This window comes from Bombina bombina, chromosome 6 (genome assembly GCF_027579735.1).
Source record: "Bombina bombina isolate aBomBom1 chromosome 6, aBomBom1.pri, whole genome shotgun sequence".
In the NCBI taxonomy this organism is placed as follows: domain Eukaryota; kingdom Metazoa; phylum Chordata; class Amphibia; order Anura; family Bombinatoridae; genus Bombina; species Bombina bombina.
The window spans coordinates 505,073,776-505,090,307 of NC_069504.1; the positions used below are offsets into that span (position 1 = coordinate 505,073,776).

General features: G+C 38.5%; 1 protein-coding gene across 1 annotated transcript in view; it reads right to left on the reverse strand.

Annotated features, from left to right (window-relative positions):
• Positions 1-16,532, reverse strand: part of AP3B2 (adaptor related protein complex 3 subunit beta 2) — a 183,373-nt gene that overhangs the window by 127,360 nt on the left and 39,481 nt on the right. The window contains 3 exon segments of the mRNA XM_053719312.1: positions 3,659-3,754; positions 5,384-5,458; positions 6,553-6,628. Coding sequence (XP_053575287.1) covers positions 3,659-3,754; positions 5,384-5,458; positions 6,553-6,628 — 247 coding nt within the window.

The window sequence follows — 16,532 nt, forward strand, 5'->3', positions numbered from 1 at the left end:
CTGCAGAAATGAAACTTTATTACCCAACTGTGGGCTAGATTACAAGTGGCGCGCTAACAGTTGCGAGTGAGCAAAAAGGGGTTAATCGCGGCTTTAGATATCCAACATCTCAGATTTTATTTGCATATCTTACCCAGTATCCTCTTGTGCATTGGTAACAGTGTATATGGAGTGTTACTGGGTAAAACCCAGCGGGGATACTTGCCTAGATGTGCTAATTTCCTATGCAACAATTTATATTGATATACTTTTGAGACATGGAGGATTTTAATCTCAGACATTTATCTCCACCATAATTTTAATGAATTTTGATTTTACCTTGAAATGAGCTTTACCTGCACAGCAATCAGAAATCTATCCATTACTGAAGAGTTCTAACAAGAATGAAACAGGCTGTCTAGTGGTGATTTCTGTATTGCAGCATTCTCCCTAACAGGGAATCACTGTGTGTTAACACAGTGTGAAGCAAACAATCTGAGATGATGGATTTCTAATTTGCATATCTTACCCAGAATCCTCTTGTGCATTGGTAACAGTGTATATGGAGTGTTAATGGGTAAAAGCAAGCGGCGATACTTGCCTTGATGTGCTAATTTTCTATGCAATAATTTATATTGATGTATGTATATATGAATTTATGTATTTATATGTGTATATATGTATTTACAGACATATATACACATATAAACACATAAATACATATGTACACACATATAGACATATACATGTATATAAGTGCATTGGAATCTTTTGCAGTCAAGTAGCTGAAAACTTGTAAAAGCATATTTATGCAATATTCATATTTAATAAAGGTTTTATTAATGTATTTACTATAAATATTTCACAACCCTATGTTCTTCACATAGGGGAATATGTTCTATATATTTATAAGTAGATATTCCTATATAGGCTACTAGCCAAACAAGAGGTCTACTGGATATTCACCCTAAAAACTAGATATCCACAAGGGTTAAATTCATCTTATGACCTAATAAACTTTTGGCAGTAGCCTCTCACATTCCCTAGGTATGCGGATCATTGGGTCCTTTATTTAAACCATCAATCCCCATTTGATGTTAGTACATTAGATACTCTTCATATATTAAAATTAAACACTCTTGACAGGTAACCTATTTAAGTATATGGGGACATAGAATACAGTATCGGTCTCCAGACAAACAAACGCCTTTTTTCAAACTGTTAAAGTTCTGCCTTAAGGTTACAACACACAAACAATACACAATGAGACCAACAGCTTTGCACCTATTTATATATTTATTTATAAAGTGACTATAATATATAGACCCATAGTGGTCCCGTACTGGAGCCTTTTGAAGGAGAAGAGGGAAAACAACAGCTAGGTTAGTGAGGATAGATATATTGTACATACATGCAATTACAGTCAATATATTTGTGTAAAAATGTAACCAATAGGGCTGAACACTGTTTATTTATTTGACATTTGGTGTATGGCTATACGAGGTGTGTAGGAATTAGGATTCAGGGACTAATAATTATGAACTTAGTATTACGAAACAAACTGTTATTAAGATTAAAGCACCATCCAAATTTGACATTTTTAATCATATCGGAATCTATTTAATAATATATGTATAGGCCTTCGTTGACTGCTATTAATTGCTCACAATCAAAGATTTAACTCATATTGAAGTTCACAAAAATATGTAAGATATCCCGCTTAGTCCATTATGACATGTGCAATATTACATTTGGTTTTGGTAGAGGTATAGCAGTGTTCATAGGCATTTGTATATGTATTCATATTCATAGATCACTTGACACAAATTTATACTTGACATTGCTGTTTCGTATAATAATCAGGTTCTGTGCAGTCAGGCATATATCACTATTTAGTGGGCCAGTTACTATAAGAGCAAACATACTTGCCTGTAATCTTATGGTCTGGTATAATCTGTTTGCAATTGGTATGATAACCCTATATGGATAAAGTAAGGGTTAATTTGAACCAAGACATGTTAACCAATAGGGGTCAATTTACACTTTTAAGAGGCGGGGAGTTTCCCTGAACTCCATTAGCTTTGACAACGGCGTACAGCCAAAACGCGTCAGCTAGGTTTGTGGACTTCTTTTTACTTTGCAATACATGTGTGTATTCTGAATCTTTTTAACTGTATTTGGAATAAAGACTAAGTTTTAAGAAGTTGTTGCTCCGCTCCCTTGTCATTTCTACTCACTGCTGACCTGACTTAGTGAGCGGCACCGTTACATGGGTATATCCTCCTTTTTTTCCCAAGCCCTGTGCTACGCCCGAACTGGATTGCCATTGTCCAATGGGAAGTGAGAAGGCGGCATACATCCCTGTGACGTCTGAGGAGGGAGACGGATTTGTGTACACCTGGAGGATTGGATACTCTCACAGGAGTGAGTCTATGTGCCAGCCACACAGCGTTTGCCTCGGTGTCCCTGCTCCCTGGGACCGGACGAGTCACATCTTGAGGGGTAAGCTTTGCTAATATTATGCTTAACTTCCGCTCAACAATATCACATATCGACTGAGTTTACAGTACTCCCATATTGACGACGCTTTGCTGTATACAGACTGTTTATCTGGGAACTGTGTGCAAGGGAGCATTCTCTGTTTGTTTCTATATATATCTATACCTAAATATCTATATCTATATATATCTATATATATATATATAAAGATATATGTAGGTGTATATATATATATATATATATATATATATTCTGTACTAAAATACTATCATATATATATGTATGTATATGTATATATATATGTATGTATATGTATTTATGAATAAATTGAACATATTCTGCTATGTGAAGAACATTGGAATGTGAAATATTCATATTTTATGTCTTGTTAGCGCACTTGAGTAAGTGCAATCGGATTTGCGCACAAGGGTGTTAGTTTTTTTTCCACTTTTAACACTCCATTGAAATCTATAAGGGAAAACATTAACACGGTTGCGATATTCTGACTTCAGGTTTTTGCGCGCATCAGTTTAGCGTACAAGCAAAAATCTTTTACTTTTAACTTGTAATATGAGCGCTACCCGACGTGTGCAAAAAGCCAAAGTCTAGTGGAGTTAGCGCACGAGCGGGAGCTATAAATAGGGGTCAACTAGTAATCTAGCCGTTTATGTGCAAATTTTACTATCCCTGCAGACAGACAGGTTTGCAAGTAGTGAAGTCTATGGTATAATAGGCCTGCAATCACCACTTGTGATGTTGCATCACAGTGTAAAATTTAACATTGCACAAGATTAGTGTTGGGCAATGCTGCCCCCTGCTCTGGAACAACCAATTGCTCTAGAGCAGAGAATGTCAATCACCCGATCGAGTGAGTGTCGGGGTGATTGATCTCACCACCTCTGAGTTGGCGGAGAGAAAAAAGAAGCAGTTTCTGCTTCTTAACTATGTGGCAGCAGGCTCGCTTATGCAAACCTGCTCCACCTGGCCGAAAAAGCAGAAAATGGAGCTTAATAAATCTAGCCCATATATGTGTGGCTTACAAGTAGCACATAAACCTCCAGTGTACGAGCATCATTATTCATCGCAACTTATAAAAAAAGGCACGAGCAGCAGGCTAAATTTAAACAAACAAAAAAGTGAAATTCACTACTTCTTGGAGTGCTATTCTCCTACTTCACACCTTTAATCCTCGCTGAAATGTGGAGATGGAAAGCAGAGCCAGGTCCTGCTGCTCCTCTGCATATCGAACCAAGTAGACATAAACCAACTTTTTCACCTAGAGCAAAAGAAGAAAAAACTGTAATCTGAAACAAAGAAACCAGACTGTTCTAGTAATACTTCAATTATAATACATTTTAAGATTCTAGAATGCAGAACACTGCATTTGCCAATACCATTGCATTTTTCAACAATTGCAAAGTGAGCATGACCTGTCTCAAATATCACAATGTTCCCACAACACAAAGACAGACATGAGAAATGTTAACAACCAGTCCAGTATGTGTGTTATAGTGCCAACTATTTCACTGCCAAGATCCCAGCAATTTACTCAATAGTCCAAGAACTGTAGCTCTACAACCATTCATTAAAATTCTTCCTTTATTATATGATAATGGTCTCTTAAAGGGATACTAAACCCATTTTTTTCTTTCATAATTCAGATAGAGCATGCAATTTTAAGCAACTTTCTAATTTACTCCTCTTATCAAATTGTCTTCATTCTCTTGCTATGTTTATTTAAAAAGCAGGAATCTGAGCTTAGGAGTCAGCATTTTTGGTTCAGCACCTGGGTAGCGCTTGCTGATTGGTGGCTAAATATAGGTTTAAGTAACCCTTTAATGCTTTAAGTGTGAATAACCACATGTGGTCATCAATTCCACAATGCTGTTAATGTGCATGATGACCACGTGTTTTTGTAATGGGGGGTATTGTAGCTGATTGCACAACCCCTTCATATTTAGGCACTTATAAGGTGGCATTGGGATAGACCTCACAGAGGGGAATCCAGGTATTTGGTGATGTCACCATGACATGAGTGGGTGTGGGCTAATGTAACAGACCAGGAAACCCAGAAGTGCCAGGGCTACTGTCATAAAATATGGATGAGAGTGCCTATATAATCCCCTCAATATCAGATACCCTAAGCTCATTTGTCTGTCATTGCGGTTTTAAAAGCTGTTTACTCATCCTGATTTTAACGGATTGGAATACATTTTATCTGTTTTATCCTAATCATTATGGTGTGGAGTGTGCTTGGAACTTTTTGTATTTTGTATCTACTTTCTGGTGTTGTGGACAAAGATGGTGACTTTTGCACACATCCATGGGACGTGTAACGTTTTGAAGCAAAAAATCTGAGATTTTGCGTATCTAATTTGCATATCTTATCCAGAATTCTTTTGTGCATTGGTAACAATGTATATGGAGTTTTGCTGGGGGAAAGCAAGCAAGGATACTTTAGATAATGTTGCAGGATACCCTCTGTCTGCTTTTTTTCCCCTCCAGAGGGCTTTTGAGTTGTGGTCACCCACCAGAAGTTCCCAAAAAAACACATTTTTAGGTCTACTTTTTCCTAGAGGCAACAAAAACTATGGCACACAATCGTAGTTTTTCTTTCTTCTTAGGGGCCACATACGGCTTATGGGTCACCAGTTGGCCAAGTCTGCTTAAAAATAAGCATCTAAAAGTTTCAAAACGGCTTATCACAGGGGTATGATAGGGATCAACAATTAACTAAGGGATTCAATAGACAACATTTTGGGCTAACACCCATCACAAACATGTTTTATTGGACTCCCATGATCTAATAAAGACAGACACGGATGATTTGCACATCATAGGGATCATTATAAACAACAGTCTTGAGGTCCCCAAATGTATTTTTTTTAATATGTCTCAAACTCACCTCAATGTTCTTGCAGGCCACATTCTTTACTACAGCTGGAAACAAGTCTGATGTATTCTTTCCTCGAGCAATCATCTGAGGACACGAGAAGGAAAGTTATAGTATAGGATATCCAATCATACTATGGACCCAATTTTCTAAAGTTTGTTGTAATATCTGCTTCGAAAGTCCATGCGTAATGTTCTAAACTGTTTGAAATTGTATGTGAATGTCCATTAGCAAAGAGGCGTGTTAGTAGCATTTGCTGTGTTTTGTAATATTTGCGGAATGATCTATACAATCTCCATAATGTATGAAATCCAAATCACTAATATAATGGTCCTTTAGCAGGTCTATCGGTTACAGGTGCTTATATTGATACCTATGTACAGTACCTATGTACAGTGTGTAATGACAATAACAATTTACAGTTGGTAAATTAAATCTAAAACAATAGCAAAACATGTCAATTATTTTTTTTTATCCATTTGAGCTAGGACATTATAGGTATACTGGGCAAGTGTGTAAAATATGATATTTATATTCATAATATTGTCATTGCTTACTGTAAAATGGGATTCTGCAATTAAACCCCATTGTATACATTGAGAATTACAGCTTGGCATGATTGAAGTCATTCAATAGTTTGCACGTTTGAAATCTCACCATTTTTCAAAAACACAATTTGCAGTGTGAGTACTTTTTTAACTCACTTTTGTAAAAGTAAAAAGTTGTAACTACTTTCTTAAAGGGATGGTAAATTTTCGTCTTTAAGAATGTTGCAATGAAAAATATATTAGTGTACAAGCAAAACCGCAAAGCAATTTTTTTTTTTAAAAAGTGCATATTTATTTATTTTATATTATTTTAGAGTTCCTCTTTTCCCCTTCATTTTCTCTATTGGCTGGGCTGTGACATACCCACTCTCTACATAGGCTGCTGACATTCACATTCATTTACAAAGTTTTCGGAATGTTCTAAGATATTGTGACCTATACTTTCTTGTTGAAGCCACCTCACGTATTGTCTGTATGGCGAGGGAAAGCTCACTTTTTAAAACATATTTTACCTGGTGTGAACATTGCGTAACTGTTGAGAATTGTGTATTTCTTGTTGTTAGTAAGCAAACCTTTGATCATCAGGCCTTATGTCATAAACTGTAAGAATAAAGTATAGGGCATCTAACTCACAGCTACAATCCTCTTCATAGCTTCCAGCTTCAGTGAATCCTTGTTACTGTCCAACATCTCTTTCAAGTCATCGTGTCTAAAGATAAACAAAATAAGGCTTGAGTGTCACATACTTCTACAGAGGGAAGGTAGCAAATATAATGATTGATTCATTTATTGTTTTATATATATTATAAACTTCATGGTAGCTCTATAAGCATTTCTGATTTTCTTGATATATGTCCCCAATGCTCCCATCCCCAGTAAAACCCTTTTTGCTACTTTTACAACTTTTTTTTATATTTTTTGGGGTATTGGTGCTTTTTAAGTGATTCTCTTTCAAATGAGGAGTTTTGATCATTTGTAGCTGCTAAGGGAGCTGAGATTGAGGGGTTTGAATCACCTCCCCTCATCAAGGATCCTTGTAGCTACAGTGGCACCATCTCTTTATGACATGACAACAGTAAGGACGTCACCAGCACTCCCATTAACCCTCTGAGTGCTAAGCACTTTCCCACCTGGGTGCTCAGCTGATTTGAGGGTTTTTTAATTTTAAATTTTTGTAAATATTTTTTTTTATCTTTATATTCTTTTCTTCAGATCCCCAATTTATACTATTGGAAATGTTAGGCGATTACCTTTCCAACGGTAGGTGTTGGGGGTCTGTAGTTGCTTAGATGCCTGAGATACAGGCTTCTAAGCAGAATGCCCCCTTTTCCTATACTTGTCATTGTATTTTGCTAATAAAGTTGCACGGTGGCGTCATCATGTCATTGCGCGTGACGTCACCAGGCAAAACGTGAAGCCCCGGCGGTGCCTGTCACTATACAGGCCCGATCGCCGGGGTAGGATTGGGTGGGAGTCCCCAGATTTTCCTCAAGTTGGGAGAGTGTTAGCACCTGAGTGGGAAACTCTGCGACGGCTCAGAGCCGTCGTTAGCACTCAAGGGGTTAAAGTCTTGGGAGAGAGGCCCACTAGGCCACCAACGAACCATGGCCTGACCTATGGACAGGACTAGAGGGGCACTTGCCTAGGTCCCCACACTTTGGGGGCCACACAATGTCAGATGCAAAGGTATGAGAAGGAGTAATGTACATTGCTGTGGGGTTATTAGCGGTTAGGGGGTTAAATGGTTAGAGTAGTTTGCGGTAGGGTATCGAGTTACTAGGTTAGCGGTAGCTTGTGGTGAGGGTAATGGTGGTTAGGGGTTTAATAGGTTATGGGGTAGTTAGCGGTGGGGTATTGGTAGTTAGTGCATTAATAATTGCAATGTGTAGTAAACGCCTCTTGGTGATGCTGCCTTTAAACACTGATGTCAGCAATTTGGAATATTTACATGGCTTTCTTGACATGGCGACAGATCTTTTTTGAATATCTCACTGCCTTGTATTACTTTCGATCATCAGGCCTAAGTTTTGGCCTTTGGTATATATACAGGGATAAGATAAAGAAGCATTTGTGTGTATGTAACTAAATAACATAAGAAGATCTAATTTTCCTGCAAGCACAGCGCATTTTTATAGGTTGTGGTATCAAAGAACAAAACCAGCTATTTCATATACAAAAATAAACCCAAATGAACAATTTCTCATACATTTCATATTCCACTGCTGGTATAACAAGTCAATGGAAAAATATTAAGGCTAAAGCAATTTTACAGTACACTGCCCCTTTAAGCATACATAAATAAGTCACATTGTTTTTGAATACACACAAGTGTTCATTATTAGGAGGTATTGAATTATGCTAACAATGCAAACTCCACTTCCCATCTTCACTGCAACTAAGCTAAATAAGTGAAGGTGCTGTGTCACCCCAGGGAATCAAAGCTGCTCTTGTCCACTGAGAAACCCGGCTTCTTACACCTCCAAAATAAAAGGCACACAATAGTGCAGCAAATTGCAGGCAGTATGGTAGGCACACAAACAGGTTATACTCACAAGATTGCAGTTTAAATCAGCCTTTTATTTGAAAACATCACAGTGATATCTTCAGATGCAGCTTCTGAGTTTATTTAAAATACAGCTCAACGCGTTTCGGCAAACAAGCCTTTATCAAGAGCATAAAATCAGTACAGTTTCAAAACAAGTTGTAAAACACCAGTAAAATTACATAATAATGCAATAGTAAAATGCTCCAATGTGCAAGAGCATTTATTATTGCACTACTACGTGCCTCTAAAAGGGGTTACACATATTTCAATTCTGCTCTGGAGCAGCATTGCACTGTTTCAGATTATGATATAGTTGCTGATTGGTTGCTATACAAACACAGCTGAATTGATTTTCCAGCTAAGGAGGATACATTAGCCATGTGCTTGTTGAGGGCGTTAAACACATAGGAATTGATCAGAATCTTGTTCTTGTTTTTGTCAGATAATGATTTCTAATTATTGGCCTATACTGTCAGTGTGTTGTTTTTTCCCCTCAGTGATCACAATCAGAAAAATGCTTCAGATGATATTACCCTTCAAGCATGAAATCATTACCTACCAAAAACAACACAAATCATTATTCACCTTGTTAATCTCACAATATCTCAACTGAAAAAAATGCACTGAATGAAAAAGCAAACAAAATGGTGATATTGGGGCTTTATCGTTTACATCTCTGGCTAAAGTGCCTGAATGTTGATTGATTTCTTCTAATAGCATTTAGTGATACTAATAAGTGACTTGTGCACAGCGGTGGTTCTATGGGGGTAATGTACACCTCCAAAGGCACCTGTAGCAACCCCCCCCCAGAGCTGTGAAGGGCTCTATATATTATGTTCACCACCTTCCTTAGCCCTCGAATATTAAGTTCTAGGATCCCCACTGCGTATGCAATTCACCTGTTGTACTCAAAAAACATAGCTATGGGTGGATGCTTCTCTAAGGTATCTGAACAGGGGCTTTATGTGCACAGGGGGCTTGTGTGTTGTTATTGATGACACTAGTTTCTATTAGTGTAAACCTGCTTATTATTATTTTTTATTATTTGAACTGATTAAGAGTTTGCATCTGTTTGATGTCAGTTTTTAGTTTATGATCGTTCTCAGGACCTGAACCAAAGATTATTTGTTTTTGTTTTACATTATTTCCCATTCTGGGAATACTCATAGGCATCTACTTATCAAGCCGTCAACTTACTTGCATTCAACGGCACCAATACGCTCGCCTAACATTGCGGCCACGGGACCTGAATACGTTCTCCAAAGTTACCAAAAAAGCTGTCAAAAAGCCACGCACCAAGTATGGGGCGATGAGCAGCGGACTGTTGTTAACTAACAGTCATCGATCTTGCTGCTCTTCGGCTTTTTCACAACTTTATTGGTACCCTGTCACTAAACACCCATACTATACTGTTTACTCCCTATACCGCCGCTCCCGGAGCCCACCGCAACTCTAATAAATGTATTAACCCCTAAACCGCCGCTCACGGACCCCGCTGCAACTAAATAAAGTGTTTAATCCCTAAACCGCCGCTCACGGAGTCCACCGCCACCTACATTATACTTATTAACCCCTAATTTGCCGCCCCCTACACTGCCGCCACCTACATTATACTTATTAACCCCTAATCTGTCCCCCTACACCGTCGCCACCTACATTATACTTATTAACCCCTAATCTGCCACCCCCTACACCGCCACCCCTAAACCTAAGTCTAACCCTAACCCTAACATCCACTAACTTAAATATAATTTAAATAAATCGAAATAAATATTCCTAGCATTAAATAAATTATTCTGATTTAAAACTAAATACTTACCTATAAAATAAACCCTAAGCTAGCTACAATATAACTAATAGTTACATTGTAGCTATCTTAGGATTTATTTTTATTTTACAGGCAAGTTTGTATTTATTTTAACTAGGAACAATAGTTATTAAATAGTTATTAACTATTTAATAACTTCCTAGTTAAAATAAATACAAATATACATGTAAAATAAAACCTAACCTAAGTTACAATTACACCTAACACTGCACTATAATTAAATTCCCTAAACTAAATACAATTAAATACAATTGAATAAAATTATCTAAAGTACAAAAAAAACACACTAAATTACAGAAAATAATAAACAAATTACAAGATTTTTAAACTAATTACACCTAATCTAATCCCCCTAACAAAATAAAAAAGCCCCCCCAAATAGAAAAAGGCCTACCCTACACTAAATTACAAAAAAGGGGCCTTTTGCGGGGCATTGCCCCAAAGTAATCAGCTCTTTTACCTGTAAAAAAAAATTACAAATCCCCCCCAACATTAAAACCCACCACCCACACAATTAACCCTACTCTAAAACCTACCCAATACCCCCTTAAAAAAACCTAACACTAACCCCTTGAAGATCACCTTACCGTGAGAAGTCTTCACCCAACCGGGCCGAAGTCCTCAACGAATCCGGCAGAAGTGGTCCTCCAGACGGGCAGAAGTCTTCATCCAGACGGCATCTTCTATCTTCATCCATCCGGTGCGGGTCCATCTTCAAGACATCTGACGCGGAGCATCCTCTTCTGACGATGCCTTCTTGTTGAATGAAGGTACCTTTAAGTGATGTCATTCAAGATGGCGTCCCTTCAATTCCGATTGGCTGATAGAATTCTATCAGCCAATCGGAATTAAGTTAGAAAAAATCCTATTGGCTGATGCAATCAGCCAATAGGATTTAAGTTCCATCCTATTGGCTGATCCAATCAGCAAATAGGATTGAGCTCGCATTCTATTGGCTGATTGGAACAGCCAATAGAATTCAAGCTCAATCCTATTGGCTGATTGGATTGGATTTTTTCTACCTTAATTCCGATTGGCCGATAGAATTCTATCAGCCAATCGGAATTGAAGGGACGCCATCTTGGATGACGTCACTTAAAGGTACCTTCATTCAACAAGAAGACGTCGTCAGAAGAGGATGCTCCGCAACGGATGACTTGAAGATGGACCCGGATGGATGAAGATAGAAGATGCCGTATGGATGAAGACTTCTGCCCATCTGGAGGACCACTTCTGCCTGTCTGGAGGACCACTTTTGCCGGATTCGTTGAGGACTTCGGCCCGGTTGGATGAAGACTTCTCACGGTAAGGTGATCTTTAAGAGGTTAGTGTTAGGTTTTTTTTAAGGGGGTATTGGGTGGGTTTTAGAGTAGGGTTGGTTGTGTGGGTGGTGGGTTTTAATGTTGGGGGGGTTTGAAATTTTTTTTACAAGTAAAAGAGCTGATTACTTTGGGGCAATGCCCCGCCAAAGGCCCTTTTAAGGGCTATTTGTAATTTAGTGTAGGGTAGGGCTTTTTTTTATTTTGGGGGGCTTTTTTATTTTGTTAGGGGGATTAGATTAGGTGTAATTAGTTTTAAATCTTGTAATTTGTTTATTATTTTCTGTAATTTAGTGGGGGGGTTTTGTACTTTAGATAATTTTATTTAATTGTATTTAGTTTAGGGAATTTATTTAATTATAGTGTAGTGTTAGGTGTAATTGTAACTTAGGTTAGGTTTTATTTTACAGGTATATTTGTATTAATTTTAACTAGGAAGTTATTAAATAGTTAAAAACTATTTAATAACTATTGTACCTAGTTAAAATAAATACAAACTTGCCTGTAAAATAAAAATAAACCCTAAGATAGCAACAATGTAACTATTAGTTATATTGTAGCTAGCTTAGGGTTTATTTTATAGGTAAGTATTTAGTTTTAAATCGGAATAATTTATTTAATGCTAGGAATATTTATTTATATTTATTTAAATTATATTTAAGTTAGTGGGTGTTAGGGTTAGACTTAGGTTTAGGGGTTAATAAATTTAATATAGTGGCGGTGGTGTAGGGGGTGGCAGATTAGGGGTTAATAAGTATAATGTAGGTGGCGGCGGTGTAGGGGGGGGCAGATTAGGGGTTAATAAGAATAATGTAGGTGGCGGCGGTGTAGGGGGGCAGATTAGGGGTTAATAAGTATAATGTAGGTGGCGGCAGTGTAGGGGGAGGCAGATTAGGGGTGTTTAGACTCGGGGTACATGTTAGGGTGTTAGGTGTAAACATTACCATAGGAATCAATGGGATATCGGGCAGCAGCGAACATGAGCTTTGCTGCTTTCATTCTCCCATTGATTCCTATGGCATCCGCCGCCTCCAGGGTGGCGAATTGAAAACCAGGTACGCTGGGCCGGAATAGTGCCGAGCGTATCTGTTAGGAATTTGATAACTAGCAAAAGTAGTCAGATTGTGCCGAATTTGCATTCGTAACATCTGTAATGACGTAAGCATCGATCTGTGTCGGACTGAGTCCGGCGGATCGTATGTTACGTCACAAAATTCTACTTTTGCCGGTCTGTAGGCTTTGATAACTAAGGGGAATCAGGCTCGCCACCAATACGCTGCAGAATTCCAGCGTATTTGCGGTTGACGGCTTGATAAGTAGATGCCATTATGTTTTCATGCCTCTTCTTCACTTCCCAAAACAGTTTTGTCTCTTTTTATGGACTCCCTGAATCCTAATCTTCCTGCAACTGTTTGCTAAAGGGGGATATTGAATCTAAACTTACAGATTTATTTTAATTTGTGATCTTTAAGTTAATTAACTAGGAATTGTAATGGACAAGCTGAAAATCAGATCTGAATCCCTCTTCACCAAATCACAATGATCAATTCTTTCAACTCACAGTCGTCAATTCTGACATGCTGATTAAACTCTGCTCTACAGAAACACAGACAAAGCTGTATGGCTGAGGAGAATGAGTGGTACAAGTCACACAGTGTTAACAAACACTGGAACAACCAATATTAGACAGGATGTTTAGCATTATTACCATTATATTTGTTTGAACATATTCACAGTGTCACACTGGATACAGATCCAGGATACTCATCACGAGACAAAGTGCAGTAAAAGAGCAAAATAAATAAATACATAAATAAATTAAGTCAAATCCCCTGGATTATTATTCTTTAGCTGTTACTTAAAAAAAAAAAAAAAACAAGGTTACAGGGTCATGATTCTCATTTTCTTTCTGTGTTCCGTTTAAAAAGAGAGCATTAAAAAAAAACATATTTTTTCTTAATTTAAAGGGACAGTAAAGTCATAATTAGATATAGCATATAATGTTAAACAACTTTCCAATTCACTTCTATTATTTAATTTGCTTCCTTCTATTGTTATCCTTTGCTGAAAGGTGTATCTAGGAAAGCTCAGGAGCAGCAAATAACCTAGGTTCTAGCTGTTGATTGGTGGCTTTATAGATATACTGATTGTTATTGGTTCACCCCATGGGGCCGATTTACCAAGCGGTCAATCAGCCCCAATGCAGCTGTTGTCGCCAGAAACAGGAGTTAAGAAGCAGCGGTCTTAAGACCGCTGCTCCTTAACTGGTCCGCCACCTCTGAGGCGGCAAACAGCAATCAGCCCGATCGAATACGATCGGGTTGATTTACACCCCCTGCTAGCGGGGACGGCATTGCACAAGCAGTTCAGCAGAACTGCTTGTGCAATGATAAATGCCGACACCGTATGCTGTCGGCATTTATCGATGTGCGGCGGACATGATACGCTACATTGTTTCATGTCTGTCCGCACTTATAGTAAGTCGGCCCCTATATGTTGTCATCTTGAGGGGCCCCCTTCCTATCCAGATCCTGCGGATACCCCACACTGCATCAGGGAAAGGAGACTGTGATTTTCTTCCTCTTTGGTATCTTTAGAAAGTCCATTTGGCGAGAAAAACGGTATATAATATGTGTGGGCACATTAAATGAGTAAGAGGAAAATTACAGCTAAACACAAACACTGCAGAAATGTAAAAATAGCCCTGGTCCTTAAGGGAAAGAAATTGAAAAATGGCCTTGTCCTTAAGGGGTTAAAAACCCTTATCTCAGCCTCTACTTACAGGGACAAGATAACCCTTATTTGAAAGAGAGGAGTCTGCCCTTCCAAACTAGGGATCACATGACCCTGTAATATGCAGATGATCACTCTTAAAGGAACATTATGGTTAAAATTAAACTTTCATGCTTCAGACAGAACATGCAATTTTAAACAACTTTCCAATTTACTTCTTTTATCAAATTTCCGTTCTCTTGCTATACTTTGTTGAAGAGTATACATAGGTAGGCTCACGAGCAGCAGTGCACTACTGTGAGCTAGCAGGTGATTGGTGACAAATTATATATGCCGCTTGTCACCAGATGTGTTCAGTAGTGTTCAGTACTGCATTGCTATTCCTGAGCCTACGCTTCAACAAAGCATACAAAGAGAACAAAGCAACTTTGATAATTAAAGTAAATTGCAAAGTTGTCACATGCTCTATCTAAATCATGAAACTTTAGTTTTGACTTTACTGTCCCTTTAAAGCAACGGTATCCTGCAGCAGCATTTAAAATAGCTGTTTACCCAGGGGGGATGGAGGAGCCCTCCTATGGGCGCTAAAGGGACAAGTGACCCCTGATTTGAAAGGGCAGATTAATTACCCTCTTTTCAAAAGGGACATCACTTTACCCTCTAACATTTAACATCTTCTTACAACCCTCCCAGGAAAATGGGGATTATCCCCTTTTAAATAAGGGGTCACACCCCTTTCTAATTTCAGTTTGATCCCCCTTTCCTATATGGGGTCTTATACCCATGTCATTAGTAGGTGTTTCCTATCAAATGGAAATTACCAAAGTAATGTATTTACGGTATGGAGAGCAGTGGCTATCCTCCAATGGCAGTATACAACACACATAAACACAATACCCCTTAGATGAAATAAGGGATTAACCATTTTTATATTAGGGGCCTCATGAAATTTAAGGCCAAAATTTTCCCTATGATAAATAAACCATGTTTTTGTGGCCGTTTTCCAGTCTGCCATGTCCTATTGTGAGCACGGCTGTTTCTGCAGGGCCTCTCTGCTTGTTTGATAAGCTGTACAGAAAGCTACATATGCGAGTGTGCACAACAGGAAGTGGATGCGGTAAGCAGAGTAGGTACTTGCTGGTTATACCATGTGCTCATGAAGAAATGGAAAAAAACTCTGCAGGATTGGTGAGTCTTCCAGGACATGGGTTGAAAAGTCAAAATACACAGTTTTTCAACAATACAATCTATTTATTTTAAGGGTTAAAACATATCCTTTACTGTCCCTTTAAGCAGTGGTTGTTAAAGGGACACTAAACCCAATTTTTTTCTTTCATGGTTCAGAGCTTGCAATTTTAAGCAACTTTCTAATTTACTCCTATTATCATTTTTCTTTGTTCTCTTGCTATCTTTATTTAAAAAGCAGGAATGTAAAGCTTAAGAGTTGGACAATTTTTGGTTGAGAACCTGGGTTATGTTTGCTTATAGGTTTGCTAAATGTAGCCACCAATAAAGCAAGCGCTATCCAGGGTGCTGAAGCTAAAATAGGCTGGCTTCTTAAAGGGACAGTTTACTCAAAAATGTTCTCCCCTTTAATTTGTATAATTAATCCACTTTACGTGCTGGAGTGTATTAAATTGTTTACAAGTATTTCCATTACCCTTATATTGGCATTTGAAATAGTTCATTTAGTCTGTGGTATCCCCACCCATCCTGAAAATTTTTAGCCTCAAGGCCAACCTGTGTAGAAAAAATTACACTCCTAGTGGGTTATAGAAGAGATCAGGTAATACAATGTTTATTTTCCATTGTTCTCTCCAAGGATTGGTGATTGGTTTATAAGATACTAGTCCTAAAGCCCGTTCACACAGGCCATTTTTTGCAGTACAGCGGTCCCACCCCTTGCGCTCTCTCCCTCCCCCTCTCTTTTGCGCTCTCTCTCTCCCCCTCTCTTTTGCTCTCTCTCTCCCCCTCTCTTTTGAGCTCTCTCTCCCCCCTCTCTTTTGAGATCTCTCTCCCCCCTCTCTATTGAGCTCTCTCTCCCCCCTCTCTATTGAGCTCTCTCTCTCCCCCTCTCTTTTGCTCTCTCTCTCTCCCCCCTCTCTTTTGCGCTCTCTCTCTCCCCCTCTCTTTTGCTCTCTCTCTCCCCCCATCTCTTTTGCGCTCTCACCCCCCTCTCTTTTGCGCT